This window comes from Pneumocystis carinii (assembly GCF_001477545.1).
Source record: "Pneumocystis carinii B80 chromosome Unknown supercont1.2, whole genome shotgun sequence".
NCBI lineage: Eukaryota > Fungi > Ascomycota > Pneumocystomycetes > Pneumocystales > Pneumocystaceae > Pneumocystis > Pneumocystis carinii.
Genome location: NW_017264714.1, coordinates 575,364 through 590,530, shown reverse-complemented (window position 1 = coordinate 590,530; position 15,167 = coordinate 575,364). Strand labels below are relative to the sequence as shown.

Below are 15,167 nucleotides of genomic sequence, written 5' to 3'. Positions count from 1 at the left end.
CTAAAAACAAACATTTTTGTATGTGTTCATTACAATCTTTACAAGTGATACCAATACTCGTAAATAGATATATATAATTACAAAGATCGTCCACTTTTCCATGAATCTTCAGTTCTGGGTTTTTGCATTTTTGTTCTATATTACCAGAAATTTCTTTAACTTTGCTATAAACTTCATTTAATTCTGAATCTATATCTCTCAATTCTTCACAATATTCTTTAAATTTTTCTTTATAAGCATCATCATCGTCATGATCTTCTTTCAAAATATAAGCAAGGATTTCTTCTTCCTCAACAATAATTTCTATAAACCTTTAAAAAATTAGGAAAAACTATTAAAAATAAAAATCATTACAAATCTTGATTATAAATTAAAATAATCTTTTTTGTTTTTTTCTATATTCCTTCTCATCCTATTGAATTGTTTTATTTATCGACTTTTAAGATTTATTTTAATTCATTCTGAACTTTTACTACTTTTAATACTATATTATTATTCTTAAATCCTGTATCTTCCTTATTTTTAACTTTGCTTTATTTAAATAATTAATTCTTAAACTTTCTTCTTTAATCACTAGATTGTTTTCAATATTGATTTATAATCAATACTTTTTTTGATCTTCATTTTTAATCAAATAATGCTTGATTAATGATGTTTAACATGCACTTTTAGTTTAATTGAAGACATTATCTTCTCTATTTTCACCTATATTACTTTAAATTGTAGAAAAAAAAACATAAAAAATGCGCTTTTCATCAATTACACGTCATACAGAAATAAATAAGCAATATCTAGTTGCCAGAATAAATATCAGGCAAAGGATAAATACGGGTCACAAAGAGAACCTTTTTATCGCTATGTTTAATAAAACGGGAAATCGACAGCTCTATCCTAACCTTAACCTCTAATCGTGAGATTTAATAAATTGAATATATATTTCATAAGAGGCATATTGGAAGATAGGGTTCATGGTGTAGTTGGTTATCACGCACGCTTTGCAATTATAATATTGCGTGAGGTCCGGGGTTCGATTCCCCGTGAATCCAAGTTTTTATAAATTTGGAAGTCTAAAAAGCTTAATCTAATGAAAAAATTATTACTAAGTTATTTATAAAATAATATAAATTATAAATACTTTATTATTAATGATAATATTTTTATTTAATAAACAAAATAAATATTATAATTCAAAATAAATATTATAATTCAAAATAAATATTATAATTCAAATTTAATATTTATAAACCTCTTTTAGAAAATTTTTGGTCATCAGTAATATTCATACAACTTATCCCAACCATTGCTTCACCTAGACCCATACTAATTTCACTCAGTTTTTTAGTATCCTAACAAAGTTAGTTTGTATTTTTTAAGGTTTCAAAAAAATACTTTATAATGTGTTACCGCTTGAACGATTGCACATGCACGTTTTAGAGGATTTTCTGATTTGAATATCCCTATTATTAATTTAGCCCTTTTTAAAAAAATAAAAAACATACCAGAACCTACAAAAACACCATCACAGCCAAGTTGCATCATCAAAGCTGCATCAGCAGGCTAACATGGTATTAAAAGTATATTTAATTATAATATATAAATATTTACAGTTGCAATACCTCCTGCTGCAAAGTTAACAACAGGAAGTCGTCCAAGCATAGCTGTTTTTTTTAACAGTTCATAAGGTGCCTGAATTTCTTTTGCCATAACGAAAAGCTCTTGATCAGATAAAGTAGAAGCTTTTTTGATAGAAGAATTAGTATGGCGAGCATGACGAACTGCTTCAATTATATCTCCTGTTCCTGCCTCTCCTTTGGTACGAATCATAGCAGCGCCTTCTGAAATCCGACGAAGAGCCTCACCAAGATTCCTAGAACCACAAACAAAGGGTACTGAAAATTCATGTTTATTAATATGATAATCGTCAGCAGGTGTAAGAACTTCAGATTCATCAATAAAGTCAACTCCAATAGCTTCAAGAATTTGAGCTTCAACAAAATGTCCAATTCTTGATTTTGCCATTACCGGAATAGTGACAGCCGCCATAATTTTTTTGATCATTTCAGGATCTGACATACGCGATACTCCATAATTTCTCATATCAGATGGTACTCTTTCTAAGGCCATAACAGCACATGCTCTAAAGATTAAGTAAATGTCTGGAATAATCTATATAAACGTTACCCTGCTTCTTCTGCAATACGAGCTTGTTCTACATTGACAACATCCTAGTAATCAAGCAAGCATGATATATTTTGTATTGAAAATAGTAAAATATTTACCATAATAACACCGCCTTTGAGCATTTGCGCTAATCCAACTTTTACACCAAAGGAAGCACACGAAAACTCTTCCTTAAGCCCTGTTTCTTCAAATTTACTGGTCATAGTTTTGAAGATAATATTTCCTTAAGTTTTTCGACTTCTTGAAATATTTTATTAAAATATTTTTTTTAAAATGTAAAAATTGATAAACTATATAAAATATAATCTCATTTTTAAAATTATTTAAAAAATTATTTTTAAAAAAATTAAATGAGGCTTTTTATATTTTCAAATTTTTAGAAAATAAGGTTTTAAGGAGATAAATTATTTTAAAAAAGAAAAAACAAAGATGAGGAAGGAAAGCAACCATCTAAGAATCATATAATTATATCTTGAAAAGATATGCGTCGACGGGGAATCGAACCCCGCTCTTGTGCTTGGAAGGCACAAATCATAACCACTAGACCATCGACGCTCTCTGTCATTTTATAATAAGGATATCAAATATATATTAAAAATTGAAATCTATAATTTTAGAGTTATAAAATGTCAACTTTTGATGAATATGTTATGTAGAAATATCTATATTAAATTGGTCTAATTGATATATAATTTATGATAAACTATTATTTAGATGTTTAAAAAGATTTTTTAAAGCATTAACATTCAAATTTATATTTATAATAGTAGCTAATATATCTTATATCGTGCTTTAAGATCATTTAGCCACCATTCGTGCCACTGATTATCATTTGAGAGTTCTGGATGAAAAGACGTGCCAAGAATGTTGTCTTGTTGTACAGCGATAATAGCACCATTTTCTAGGATTATGTTGTCTTCTCCAGTTTTATTAATAGTTGCTAATACAGTAACATTAGGAGAGGTGATACTTAATACTACTGGTGCTCGAATAAAAACTGCTAAAAAATCTTTTTTAATAACTTTAGAAGATATAGTAGTAGAAAAACTGTTGATTTGACGCCCAAAATAGTTCCTTTTAACAATTATATCTAAACATCCAAGAATATATTGACCCTGACTTTTCATTCCTTCAACTTTTTTTGCTAATAAAATCATTCCTGCACATGTTCCCCAGATACTTAAAGACTTATTTTTCACTCTCGACTTTATTTCTTCTCCAAGTCCATCTAAAGAAAGTAAATAGCCTATAGTTGTACTTTCTCCTCCTGGAATAATAAGTCCATGGAGAGAAGAAAGATCTTTTATATTTCTAACTAAACTAGCATTTACAAAACAAAAGCTTTTAAGTAATTTATAGTGTTCATGAAAAGCTCCTTGAAGAGCAAGAACACCTACATTTATATTTCTATTTTCATTAACACTCATAGTTTATTTTTAAATAAAATAATATAAAGTTATATTTTATTAAACTTTTATTTATAAAAATATATATTACATTAAAAATAAAAGCTTTGGATTATAATAAACAAAATAATTAGTTTCTAAAAAAATTAAGATTATTTTAAAAATTAATTATATAAAAAAATCCCTTTAAAATAATTTTTTATATTTTTTATGATCTATTTAATATTTTTTACTAAAAATCTTTATAAAATAACTTTATAGAAAAAAGTATTTCATGTATATTTAAATATAATTTATAATATAATTTATAATATAAAAATTTAATATTTCCTTGTTTAGTTAAAACATATAGATAAAAATTATATCATTTTAATCAAGAATATATTGGAACTTTAGTGTGTTAAACCTAACAAAACAAGAGATTTGGAAATTATTTCATTCTAAATTCTATAATTAAGTCCCAAGTAACTAAATTCTAATATATACATATTTAAATTTTAATTTTTCTTCAAAAATAATCATAGTTATTATATAAAATTAATAATCTCATGTTTAAATATAAATATTTACTTATTCATAATATTTATTTAATAAAGATATCAATTCGAGTAATTAAAATTTAATATTCTTTTGACGGTCTATTCTGTAAATACAATATTATTTAAAATCAATTTTATAAATATAAATATTGATTTTATAGATATTTTATTTTCATTTATATCAAAATTAATTCGATTACTATAGTATTAATTTCTATAATTTTATAAAATAAAATTTTCTATAATTGTTCTAAATAAATAAAAATTATAATTTATGATATTTCATTAATATAATAAAGGAAAACAAAAAGTTTTATAGTTATCCAGAATTGATTCGTAATATATATTGTGTATATATTTGAACCAATCTCAATAAAATAATTATTAAATATTTTTTGTTTTTCAAAAATTTTAATTAGAATTTTTTAATACTATAGATAAGACACTCGATTTTTTAAAATACAGCTATCATATCATAAATATTTTTAATATATTGATATTCCTAAAAATTAGTTAGATTTTAATTTATGTAATTTTCTATCCAATGATTATATTTAACTAATATAGAAATAACAATAATATATAGTCATAAGTTCATGTTTTGTATCTCCTATTCACACTATTAAAAAATATAAAACCAAAGAATATAAAATATATAATCTATAAATTAGATTTACAGAATAATTTGATGTATTTTTAATATTAAAACGACTTGCATATATTAAATATAATCTTCAAATTCTAAAAATAAATATTGCTATTTTTAAATAAAGCCATAAAAATATTATCAAAATATTTTACGATATAAACATATATTTATATTTAAAATATAATTTTTAGTTTTTTTAAGGAAATACATATTGTCGATACCAATGTTCAAAAAGTATTTTAAAAAAAAAAATATGAATATCATGAATTTTAAAATTATTAAATCCGTCAATTTTAATACGTGTAACGTTAACGTGCAATTAAAAACACAATAAAAATATTTAGATATTAAAATAATTTGAATTTTTCTTTTTTTCAAATTTTAAAAACGCTAAAGTCTATATTTTTATTTTTGTAAAAAGTTCGATTTAAATTCCTAATTTAAATCAAATTTTAAAGACTTTTAATATATTTTTTCAAATAAATATCAATCTTGAAATTATTCGAATTTAATCATTAAAACTTATAAATATCCTTTAGAAGTCATTATTTAATAACTTAAAGGCAATTTGAAAATATGAAGCTAAAAGAATCAATAAAAAATCCTTCTTTGACATTATTAGATGACGATCCTATTATAAAAACATATAATATTTATATATCTTCTTATTTTAATGATAATCTATATCTATTTCAATATCCTATACGTTCTTCGTCACAACCTTATATAGAAGAATCATTAAGCAAACCCTTAGAACTACGAATTAAACCTAAATCAGGCATTGTTGAAATTGATGTACCAATTTATACAAAACAGTATTATAATGAGGAACGTGGTATTAAATTTTCTAAAAATCTAGAAAATGATTTTTCCGAAAATAAGTATTCAATACTTAATTTTCAAACTCTTAGTTCAAAAATAAGTCCTTGTCGTAACTGCTATATGGTTGGAATTATTCGCGGAGGTTTTTATTTTTTCACAATTATAATTGATAACTAAATATCTATAATTAGATGAACTTCATCTTTCACCTGTAAATCATACTCTTCAGCTTAGGCCGAGCTTTAAACATCTAAATAATTTATCTACTATTAAAGAGACTTCAATGGCCGAATTTCAGTCAGCCTCTAATATGTCTACTAGAGCAATACAAACTTCTGCAAAATCTTCAGAATGTTCAGAAGCATTAGCACTTTCTACAACTCATATTCTTCGTTCCATTGAAAGTGAGCCATGGATAAATCTCATCTGGATAGATTCATCATCAATAATGGCCAAAAAAATGTTTCAACATCTTTATTGCAACAATACTGATAACTTTATACAAAGATATTACTCTAAAAAAGATTATCTTTTAGATATATCAATTTCTCAATCAAATCATACAGAAAATGATCATAAAAGAGATTTTTTAAAAAAAAAGACTTAATTTTCTTAATAAAAATGTTTATAGATATATATAGATATATATATATATATAGATAGATATAGAAATATCCATGTAATACGCATCGCAGAATATAAAATGCAAAATTTTAACATTAATATATTTCCCATAATGATATCTTTCCGTCTTTTCCACCTGCTGCTAACCAATGTTTTTTCAATCGTTCTGAATGCCTACTTTTTTCAAATAATTTTACATCATCATCATATTCCGATATTACTTCCCCAAAGGCCAGTGAAGAACATCCAATCTCATGCCATTTACAGACAGCTAACTGAGAAAAAGTTTTACAGGAATAAATTCGAACTTTTCCATCCCATCCTGCTGTCGCGAATATTTTAGCATCAGAACGAATTCTAAGGGATTGTTGTCCATTATGCCGTGTTTTAAATTTTAATACATTGTTATCTGAATTTGAACTAAGAGAATATTTTACGATAAATGAATCTGCACCTGATGAAATAAGAAATTCATGTAATGGATCAGAATGAATCGATATAACTAATAAATCAGAAAAATAATTTAAAACTGTCTTTTTACCAGGTTGTGTATGTATTTTGAAAAAATACTTAATTTCCCATGATCGAGAATCTTGAGAGTATGTAAAAACACCTACATGCCCACTTTCAAAACCAACAGAAATTTCTAGGCATTTATATAATAATTCCTGTCGATAATATATGCAAAGACTCATTACTATTCCTTTTTTATTTTAATAATAATAAAAAAATATAAAAAAATAACCAGTAGCTTCCTTAGTAGAACCTATTCCTGAATATACTAGCTGACAATTTGGTAAATCATAAATATCAATCTAAATAATTATTTAATATAATTTTGAAATAATTAAATATTTTAACCAATTCAGCTTTCATTGAACTAGGAACAGCCAAAAAAATATCATTCTCTAATTTATCTTCTAGTTTTTTTAATATTATTTTATAATCTTATATAAAAATACCTTTATTACAGACTGAAAAAGAGCAATAATTTAAAGTCAGAATATTAAGACTATAAAGCATCCATGGTTTTTTCTGACATTCCTTTTTTTGATCAACCGGAAGGTACACCTCTAAGTCTCTTTTAATTTCAAAATCAAGTTGCCATACATATATCTTGTTATCTCTTCCATGCCTATAACTATGTTTAAAAAAGTTAATATAGAAAATAAAAAATTACGTAATAAAATATGTATCAGTCCAATCATAACAGGTAAGTATTGATTCCAAGTGTGCTTTCCAAACTATAATTGGTCTAAAAGTAAAAATATTCCAAATTATGACCCAACCATCGGCATCACTTTATTATTAAAAATGTTTTAAAATTAAAAATAATCTACCAAGTTGCAAGATTTTTATTCTTTTTAAAAAAATAAATGTAACTAATTTGTGCCTCATGTCCTCTAAAAATATATACCGGCCGCGGAACATTATTCATAAGCAATTCTTTCAAAAATAGTACCAACTTAACGTAAAACGCATTAAAATTATAGACATATAAATTAATGAATATATATAAAACGTTATTTCAAATATCATACTATTTATAAATATAGTTTTTCATTCTTTGTTTAAAATTCAAATATGGCATATGTTGTAAGTGCGCATAAAGCATCTTCAATAAAATATGCTGTAAAATCATATTTTTTAGATCCAGAAAAACCGTCTTTAATAGTAGCGTAAGTTTCAAAAGTTATTTTGATATACTTTAATAGTCATTATAGGAAAAGTAACAGAATTGAAATTTATACACTTTCTTCTCAAGGTTTAAAACAAGCTCATGAATTTACAATAAATGGAAAAATTTCCGCAATTTTATCTTATAGACCTATTACTGGTTTTGATACTGATCATCTTTTTATTGTTATAGAAGAATGCATGTATTTTACTTTAAGTTGGGATAGAGTCAAACATAAACTACGCAATGAAATATTATCTAGAGATGTTTTTGATCCATCATTAAAAGCAAGTAGTCGTGGACATTTATCCATTATTGATCCAGATTCTCGGGTAATTGGATTATATTTATATCAAGGACTTATTACTATTATTGGAATCAAAACAGGAAGACATCAAAAAAATGATTATACAATGAATAATAAATCTATGAATGAAACATTCAGCCTAAGATTAATGGAATTAAATATTATAACAATAACTTTTCTTTTTAGTTGCTCAAGGCCTACCATCGCAGTTCTTTATCAAGATAGTAAATGTGCAAAACATCTAAATTCATATGAAATAATAATACAATCAAGAGAAAAGCATATAAAAGAAGGATCTCTGAAAGGAAGAAATTTAGACATAGGTTCCTCATTACTTATACCATTATTAGATAGTAAGTTAAAGTATTTTCATTTCAATTTAAATTGTTATAGGTGGTATAATTGTTGTCGGTGAGCAAACATTGATGTATTTCCATCCGAATTCTGGGATTAAATCAAAATCCATACTTCCAATTCCTACTGTATTCTCTTCTTATACAACTGTTAATAATAATAAACATATTCTTGCAGATGATTATGGACGTATATTTATGTTAACCCTTTCAAATTCACCTAAAGATTCCGATTATATGAATATTTTCCAGATAGGTATAACAAATATCGCCTCTGTTCTTGTATATCTTGAAAATTCTTATTTATTTGTTGGATCACATTACGGGGATTCTCAATTAGTAAATATTTCGGATTGTTCGATTTTACAATCATTTTCTAATATTTCTCCTATATCTGACTTTTGTTTTGTAAATAAAGAGGGAAGGAATAAATCTATTGTAACATGTAGTGGAGCTTATAAAGATGGAAGTTTAAGAATTATTCGTTATGGTATTGGAATGAATAAAACAGCAGAAATTTCTAACGTAAATGGTATACATGGAATATGGGGGCTTTATTCTCGAGACAAATTGTAAGTTATTTTTTATATATTATATATTAGTGTTTAAAGAAAAAAAGCGAATATACAATATTAGTTATATCTTTCGTCAATGAAACACGAGTACTAAAAGTTTTTGAAAATATCATAAATGGACCAGAATTAGAAGAATGGGAAAATTTTTCTAGTTTTGATACATCTTTACCAACATTGGTTGCTGGTAACGTCAATAATCATTTGTTTTGTTTTATTTCAAACAAATCAATACGTTTAATTGATTGGGAGAATGATTTAATATTAAAAGAATGGATGCCAGAAATGAATGATTTAATTACATGTGCCTGTCTAGATAGCGACTTTGCTTCTGTAAGTTTAACTAAAGGAAAAGTAGTTGCATTTAGTTTAAAGAATATGACTATTATACAAGTAGGGTAAATTGAACTTTTGAATCTTTTTGATTCTAATACTGTTTTTTAAAGAAAATATAATTTCGATCACGAAGTTTCTTGCATTGATATATCAAATAATGAATTAATTTCTGTCGGTCTTTGGACGTTTCCATCAATACACATTCTTTCAGTTCCCGCAATGGAATTACTTTTATCTTATAATCTCATAGGAAGTGTTGTTCCTAGATCAATTTGCATAACTTCATTGACTAGTATTAATGAACCCATTGTTCTTGTTGGTATGGGAGATGGAACTCTTCTTTCCTATAGTTTAAAAGACTTAAATAAAGGTGTTTTAATAAATCAGAAAAACATTATTATAGGAACATTACCAGTAAATTTATCAAGATTTATAACACCAAATAGTATCAATGTATTTGCAATTAGTGATGAGCCTACAATTATATATGGTGACAACGGAAAATTGTCATTTTCATCAGTAAATTTAAAGGTATGATGGAATTATGTTTAAGTTTTAAATAATGTTTCAGGAAACAACTTGTATGAGTTCTTTTATATCTACCACGTTTTCGTCAACTATTGTCGTTGTTTCTGAAGATAATATTAAAATTGGATCAATAGATTCTTCTCAGCAGCTACAGATACGGACAATTCCTCTAGGAGAGCTTCCAAGACGAGTTTGTTATCATGATAAACAAAAAGTATTTGGAATTTTAACTATAAAATTATTTCTGGAAGATTCGAGTGGAAATGAAATCCAATCTAGTTATTTAAAAATTTTAGATTCTATAAGCTTTGATGGTAATATATATATATGTATTTAATTAAACTTTTCTGAAAAAACGTTATAGTTTTAGATTTCTTTCAACTAGAAACTAACGAATGTGTACAATGTATAACAACTATTACTATAAACAATGAAGATATGTTTGTGGTTGGAACAGGGTTTTTGTTACCGGAAGAGAATGAAAATCCTAAAGGACGAATTATTTTATTTGGAATTACCGGCAGTAAAAAAATTTGGATATTTTCAGAAATTCAAGTCAATGATGCTGTATATTGTATAGGTGTAATTGATAATAAAATTGTAGCAGGAATAAATGCAACGGTTTAAAAACAATAATTTGATTATATTGCAATGATCTAATTACTATACAAGGTTTATTTATATGCATATGATGATTTTTCAAGAAATTTTAATATTATTGCAACATACAGATCGCCTGTTCTTTGTTTGTCGCTAGCAATTCATGGAATACATATTATAATTGGTGATCTTATGAAATCTGTGTCTCTACTTGCTTTAGTGGATATGGAAAATGGAGTTAAATTAAAGGAGATAGCCAAAGACTATAGTCCATTATGGATGACATGTGTTTCTGCACTGGATGACAATCTTTATATAGGCGCAGAAGCAGAGGGAAATTTAACTTTATTCATGAAAGATTCCAATACCAGCATTGAGGAAAAAATAGATAAATTGCAAATAATTTCTGAAATTAAATGGGGAGAACTAATAAATCAAATCAAACCAGGTTAAAACTTTCTATATGATATAGTAAAATTAGAATTGAATGATACCAGGCACGATTTTATCTTCAGAAAATCCAATAATATTATCCAGAGCCACTTTTGTAACGGTAGATGGGTCAATTGCGTTTGTTTTTACAATCAAAAACGAACATTTGGAATTTCTTATAAATCTACAGTCTAACATGGGGAAAGTCGTAAATGGAATAGGCCATTTAAATCATTCGAAGTAAAGATTTATTTATTTATTTACTGATTTTTATATTTTTTAGTTGGCGTGCATTTTGCAATAAAAGAAAAAAAGTAAATGAGCCTAAATGTTTTATAGATGGAGATTTTATTGAGTGTTTTATTGACTTAGATGATGATACTAAACAAAAAATAATTAATGGTGATAATGGTGGTGTTCCGTTATCATTGACAATTAGAGAAGTAAATAGAATCATAGAGGATTTTATTAAGCTTCATTGAAATTAATAAAAGAACTATATTTTCATTCATTAATTTATTATGGAATTTAAACTAAAAAATAGACGGTTTATCTTAAATTAAGCTGAAATTGGGAAAAATTAATAAAATAGCTTATATTTTGATAGGCTTACAGATACGCATCATTATTTAATCTATATATTTTTGTATAGTCTTGTAATCTTTATATATATAAATATATGATACTATTACATCAGTGTTAAATTTAATCTTATACTGAAAGAAATACTCGATATAAGCCTTTTAACATATATCCAATATCGATTTTTTTTATATGTAATTTTTTGTATATTTTCTATTTCAATGATAAAGCTTAATTAACTCTTCGCTTACTCTATTAGGATCTAGAATCCCTAAGTCAGTAATAAGAGCATCGATATATTCTGGAGCAGTGAAATCAAGAATAGGATTATTAGAAATTTCTTCTTCTGTCATTTTCAGCTCATTAATACGATGAATATTAAGAGACGACTGCCGTGAATTTAATTTTGGGACTGAAGGATATTTTTGATCTAAGAATTGCAAAATAGGACCAGATGTAGGTAAATCAAATTGAGAAATGATAAACATTCGAACAAATTTGTGACTTTCAGCAACAGCATAAAAAGGTTTATGCGCCGCCTTTGCTAAAGTTGCTATTTGTGATGTCCCAATCTTTAAAGTTAATATAAATACATACGAAAATAAGCTTACATGGTTAATAAGACCACCATTTTCTACTATGCCTTCTGCGCCAACCAAAACAAGATCTATCTTTTGAATAAGAAAACCAACAGCAGAATCAAGTACTATTGCAGTAGGAATCCCTGCTTCAGACAAAATACGAGAAGTTATGATTCCCGAACCAGTAGGACGAGATTCTGTAATGTATACACTAAATCTTATATTTTTCGAAGCTGCTTTCAGAAGTAACGCATTTACATTTCTTGAGTATGAATGAACAAGTATTACCTATATTAAAATAAAATATGTAAGAAAAAAGAGATGAACTTACTACACCATCTCTAATAAACTTTGCACCAATAGATGCAATTTTATCACGACATTTCCTAGCTCTTTCTACAAATAACTTTCCATTTGATACGAGATGATGTTTACATGACTCAACATCCTATAATACATAAATTTTAATAACCAAAAATTCCAATTTATTATAACAGCGTCATTAAGAGATCTAGTCACAAATCTGAGAAATAAATCACATCCAGCACAAACAGAAATATAATTAACAACTGAAGATTTTAAAATTAATGATCCTTCTTGTATAATTTTAGTAAATTCAGAAAGTGTGTTAGCTAATCAATTATTATATATTTATTAAATAATTTCTAACTCATGCCCTTTGTATGTCGAACTAAATCGACCAATGCTTCAATAGCAGCAATAGGCATTGTAATGTTCTATAATTATAAGTTTATTCCAATTTTATTTCAACATACAGGATCTTCCTCTAAAATAGCTTCATATCGTTTTACAATATTAAATTTATCTTCAGATAATTCTTTAAGTGTCTCTTTAGTATCATTTGAATAATTCTCAAAAATATCTGGCTCTGTATGATTCATAAAATTTCTTTTTAATATTAGCATTATTCCCTAAAAATAAAGATTATATATTCCTTATATTCCTTAAAAACTATAAAATATGTTAAATATTTTTCAAAAAAAAATTAAAATTTATAAACAATATTTTATTTCATATACATTCTTTAAAAAAAAACTAAAAAGTTGCGATTCGATTCATAAACTTAAGTTCTTTTATAAACAAACATTAAGATTATATTATAATTAATTTTAAGCTACAATTCTAAAAATATCTAAAACATTTAATTTGGACTTTTCATAGAATTATGAAATTAGACTTCAGGTTCCATGTAAAAAGTAATTTTTTAAAGAAAATATACAAATATATAGTTAATAGAATTTATAAAGATAATAAATTGTATAAAAACACATTTATTATCTATTTACTACATAATTTAAAATATAATAATGAATTTATAAACATTTGCATTTCTTTTTATATTTCATGTAATAATTCTTAAAAAATAAAGGAATATTTCAAAGAGTAAAGATTTTCCCAATATTGAGTCAAATAATAGGCACGATATGATATTTAAGAATTTTTAATGATGAAATTTTTAAAATCGTTATAATTGTAAACATCGCTTTATAAAATTTATAAATTTACTTTAATAAAAGAGAATTGTTTCAAAAAAATAGTTTCAAAAGTTATATTTCAATTATATACACCACTTCTAAAGAAAGGAGGGTGAAAATATAGACTAGAACTAAATTTTTATAAGTGAAAACCTTAAGTTTAAAAAAACAAAATTTTAAAGATATTTTTATAATATGTCAAGAGTAAACTACTAATATTAATATAATTATTTTCATTTAGATATATGTCTAACAATTAATAGTCAGGGCTTATGAGAGAGTATAAACTAGTAGTTGTTGGAGGCGGTGGAGTTGGAAAATCAGCACTTACTATTCAATTAATTCAAAGTCATTTTGTTGATGAATATGATCCAACAATAGAAGGGATTTTCTAAATAACTATTATTAATGCTAACATTTTTTAGATTCATACAGAAAACAATGCATGATTGATGATGAAATGGCACTTCTGGATATTCTTGATACAGCAGGACAAGAGGAATATTCTGCTATGAGAGAACAATATATGAGAATAGGGGAAGGTTTTCTTTTGGTCTATAGTATTAATAATAGATGTTCTTTTGAAGAAATCATAACATTTCAGCAACAAATTTTAAGAGTTAAAGATAAAGATCATTTTCCTATGATTATTGTAGCAAATAAATGTGATCTGGAAGATGAGAGATATGTAAGTCATTATGGTTAGTATCATTTTTGCATAATTTTTCTATATTTATTTGATTTTAAAGAAGGTCGAGAATTAGCAAAATCATTTGGTTGCCGTTTTATTGAAACATCTGCAAAACAACGTATAAATGTAGAAGAAGCATTTTTTTCATTAGTACGAGAAATTAGGAGATATAATAAGGAACATTCAGGTAGAAAAGCTTCTTCAAGCATAGGGCGTCGCTATCAAACAGGCACTGATAGAACGCATAAAAGTTTAGTTTGTTGTAATTGTGTGGTGATGTAAATGAAATTTATGATGTATATAAGATGATACATTTGTCACAATATTTTTCTTTGTAGGGTTCTAATTGATAAATATATCTATGAAAAGATATATTCACTGATATAGTAAAATTTAAACTTATTTATAATAGATTTTTTAAAATACATATTTTATGAAAATTTTATTGTTTATCAGAATTTTCTGTATGTAAATGTTTTAAATTCGAAAATGTAATTTATATATATTCAGCATGTGAAATTTTGCTTTTAACGCAATCTAAGTATTTAGATATATAAATTCTAGATTTTTGAATATTATCTATAATTAGAAATTAATAAGAAAACGTCCTTTTCATCTAACAATTCAAAAAAATATGGTTTACATCTTATTTCTATTTGTATCCTATATATTGTAGAAAAAATCAAAATATAATTTATTTTAATTTTTCAAATCCAATTAAATCTTTCTATAATTTATATGAATTTAACAAAAATATTCATATCATCTAATTGATATTAACAAAATACAT

At 25.3% G+C, this 15,167-nt stretch overlaps 8 protein-coding genes and 2 non-coding genes across 10 annotated transcripts; 4 read left to right on the top strand and 6 right to left on the bottom strand.

Annotated features, from left to right (window-relative positions):
• Nucleotides 1–49: 49 nt before the first annotated feature.
• Nucleotides 50–351, bottom strand: T552_00587 (hypothetical protein; the record flags this gene model as incomplete). Its single annotated transcript, XM_018369198.1, has 2 exons — nt 50–303; nt 333–351. Coding segments are annotated over 2 exons (273 nt in total), but the record flags the coding sequence as incomplete, so codon positions are not given.
• A 611-nt stretch (nt 352–962) lies between these two features.
• On the top strand, nt 963–1,046 carry T552_05006. The gene has a single exon. It is a non-coding gene; the product is annotated as a tRNA-Ala (tRNA).
• Nucleotides 1,047–1,198: 152 nt separating this feature from the next.
• On the bottom strand, nt 1,199–2,430 carry T552_00585 (pyridoxine biosynthesis protein PDX1). Its single transcript, XM_018369197.1, has 6 exons — nt 2,280–2,430; nt 2,182–2,225; nt 1,606–2,137; nt 1,500–1,557; nt 1,390–1,457; nt 1,199–1,346 (listed from the first exon to the last, which is right to left on the bottom strand). The coding sequence occupies exons 1-6, from the start codon at nt 2,382–2,384 to the stop codon at nt 1,239–1,241; spliced, it is 915 nt and encodes a 304-aa protein (XP_018227470.1). The 5' UTR covers nt 2,385–2,430; the 3' UTR covers nt 1,199–1,238.
• A 234-nt stretch (nt 2,431–2,664) lies between these two features.
• On the bottom strand, nt 2,665–2,736 carry T552_05005. The gene has a single exon. It is a non-coding gene; the product is annotated as a tRNA-Gly (tRNA).
• A 170-nt stretch (nt 2,737–2,906) lies between these two features.
• Nucleotides 2,907–3,653, bottom strand: T552_00583 (pyridoxal 5'-phosphate synthase, glutaminase subunit Pdx2). Its single transcript, XM_018369196.1, has one exon. It carries the CDS (start codon nt 3,606–3,608, stop codon nt 2,952–2,954), a length of 657 nt encoding a protein of 218 aa, XP_018227469.1. The 5' UTR covers nt 3,609–3,653; the 3' UTR covers nt 2,907–2,951.
• Nucleotides 3,654–5,309: 1,656 nt separating this feature from the next.
• T552_00582 (hypothetical protein) lies at nt 5,310–6,247 on the top strand. The gene is made up of 2 exons (XM_018369195.1): nt 5,310–5,739; nt 5,789–6,247. The coding sequence occupies exons 1-2, from the start codon at nt 5,352–5,354 to the stop codon at nt 6,202–6,204; spliced, it is 804 nt and encodes a 267-aa protein (XP_018227468.1). The 5' UTR covers nt 5,310–5,351; the 3' UTR covers nt 6,205–6,247.
• Nucleotides 6,248–6,271: 24 nt separating this feature from the next.
• On the bottom strand, nt 6,272–7,704 carry T552_00581 (hypothetical protein). Its single transcript, XM_018369194.1, has 7 exons — nt 7,562–7,704; nt 7,402–7,521; nt 7,184–7,356; nt 7,083–7,141; nt 6,967–7,036; nt 6,763–6,924; nt 6,272–6,723 (listed from the first exon to the last, which is right to left on the bottom strand). The coding sequence occupies exons 1-7, from the start codon at nt 7,657–7,659 to the stop codon at nt 6,317–6,319; spliced, it is 1,089 nt and encodes a 362-aa protein (XP_018227467.1). The 5' UTR covers nt 7,660–7,704; the 3' UTR covers nt 6,272–6,316.
• Nucleotides 7,705–7,765: 61 nt separating this feature from the next.
• Nucleotides 7,766–11,554, top strand: T552_00580 (hypothetical protein). The gene is made up of 10 exons (XM_018369193.1): nt 7,766–7,900; nt 7,946–8,559; nt 8,600–9,131; nt 9,179–9,529; nt 9,578–9,998; nt 10,039–10,309; nt 10,360–10,616; nt 10,668–11,043; nt 11,093–11,267; nt 11,311–11,554. The coding sequence occupies exons 1-10, from the start codon at nt 7,806–7,808 to the stop codon at nt 11,507–11,509; spliced, it is 3,291 nt and encodes a 1,096-aa protein (XP_018227466.1). The 5' UTR covers nt 7,766–7,805; the 3' UTR covers nt 11,510–11,554.
• A 227-nt stretch (nt 11,555–11,781) lies between these two features.
• T552_00579 (hypothetical protein) lies at nt 11,782–13,233 on the bottom strand. Its single transcript, XM_018369192.1, has 7 exons — nt 13,212–13,233; nt 12,967–13,162; nt 12,867–12,927; nt 12,686–12,822; nt 12,522–12,638; nt 12,221–12,478; nt 11,782–12,181 (listed from the first exon to the last, which is right to left on the bottom strand). The coding sequence occupies exons 2-7, from the start codon at nt 13,114–13,116 to the stop codon at nt 11,828–11,830; spliced, it is 1,077 nt and encodes a 358-aa protein (XP_018227465.1). The 5' UTR covers nt 13,117–13,162; nt 13,212–13,233; the 3' UTR covers nt 11,782–11,827.
• Nucleotides 13,234–13,881: 648 nt separating this feature from the next.
• Nucleotides 13,882–14,659, top strand: T552_00578 (Ras-like protein; the record flags this gene model as incomplete). Its single annotated transcript, XM_018369191.1, has 4 exons — nt 13,882–13,890; nt 13,950–14,034; nt 14,112–14,387; nt 14,436–14,659. 4 exons carry the CDS (start codon nt 13,882–13,884, stop codon nt 14,657–14,659), a joined length of 594 nt encoding a protein of 197 aa, XP_018227464.1.
• Between the last annotated feature and the right edge of the window lie 508 nt (nt 14,660–15,167).

What these genes read in the sequence shown, in the direction of transcription:
- T552_00585 (XM_018369197.1), bottom strand. Translation starts at nt 2,384, where the DNA reads ATGACCAGTAAATTTGAAGAAACAGGGCTTAAGGAAGAGTTTTCGTGT. An exon ending in TCAAAGGCGGTGTTATTATG is followed by an intron (nt 2,226 to 2,279) that starts GTAAATATTTTA and finishes CTTGATTACTAG; the next exon opens with GATGTTGTCAATGTAGAACA. An exon ending in CGTATTGCAGAAGAAGCAGG is followed by an intron (nt 2,138 to 2,181) that starts GTAACGTTTATA and finishes CTTAATCTTTAG; the next exon opens with AGCATGTGCTGTTATGGCCT.
- T552_00583 (XM_018369196.1), bottom strand. Translation starts at nt 3,608, where the DNA reads ATGAGTGTTAATGAAAATAGAAATATAAATGTAGGTGTTCTTGCTCTT.
- T552_00582 (XM_018369195.1), top strand. Translation starts at nt 5,352, where the DNA reads ATGAAGCTAAAAGAATCAATAAAAAATCCTTCTTTGACATTATTAGAT. An exon ending in GGTTGGAATTATTCGCGGAG is followed by an intron (nt 5,740 to 5,788) that starts GTTTTTATTTTT and finishes ATCTATAATTAG; the next exon opens with ATGAACTTCATCTTTCACCT.
- T552_00581 (XM_018369194.1), bottom strand. Translation starts at nt 7,659, where the DNA reads ATGAATAATGTTCCGCGGCCGGTATATATTTTTAGAGGACATGAGGCA. An exon ending in TTTTTCAGTCTGTAATAAAG is followed by an intron (nt 7,142 to 7,183) that starts GTATTTTTATAT and finishes TAAAAAAACTAG; the next exon opens with AAGATAAATTAGAGAATGAT. An exon ending in CAAAATACATACACAACCTG is followed by an intron (nt 6,724 to 6,762) that starts GTAAAAAGACAG and finishes CTGATTTATTAG; the next exon opens with TTATATCGATTCATTCTGAT.
- T552_00580 (XM_018369193.1), top strand. Translation starts at nt 7,806, where the DNA reads ATGGCATATGTTGTAAGTGCGCATAAAGCATCTTCAATAAAATATGCT. An exon ending in AAACCGTCTTTAATAGTAGC is followed by an intron (nt 7,901 to 7,945) that starts GTAAGTTTCAAA and finishes TAGTCATTATAG; the next exon opens with GAAAAGTAACAGAATTGAAA. An exon ending in AGATTCTATAAGCTTTGATG is followed by an intron (nt 10,310 to 10,359) that starts GTAATATATATA and finishes AAAACGTTATAG; the next exon opens with TTTTAGATTTCTTTCAACTA.
- T552_00579 (XM_018369192.1), bottom strand. Translation starts at nt 13,116, where the DNA reads ATGCTAATATTAAAAAGAAATTTTATGAATCATACAGAGCCAGATATT. An exon ending in TTTAGTTCGACATACAAAGG is followed by an intron (nt 12,823 to 12,866) that starts GCATGAGTTAGA and finishes ATAATTGATTAG; the next exon opens with CTAACACACTTTCTGAATTT. An exon ending in AGTTTATTAGAGATGGTGTA is followed by an intron (nt 12,479 to 12,521) that starts GTAAGTTCATCT and finishes ATTTTAATATAG; the next exon opens with GTAATACTTGTTCATTCATA.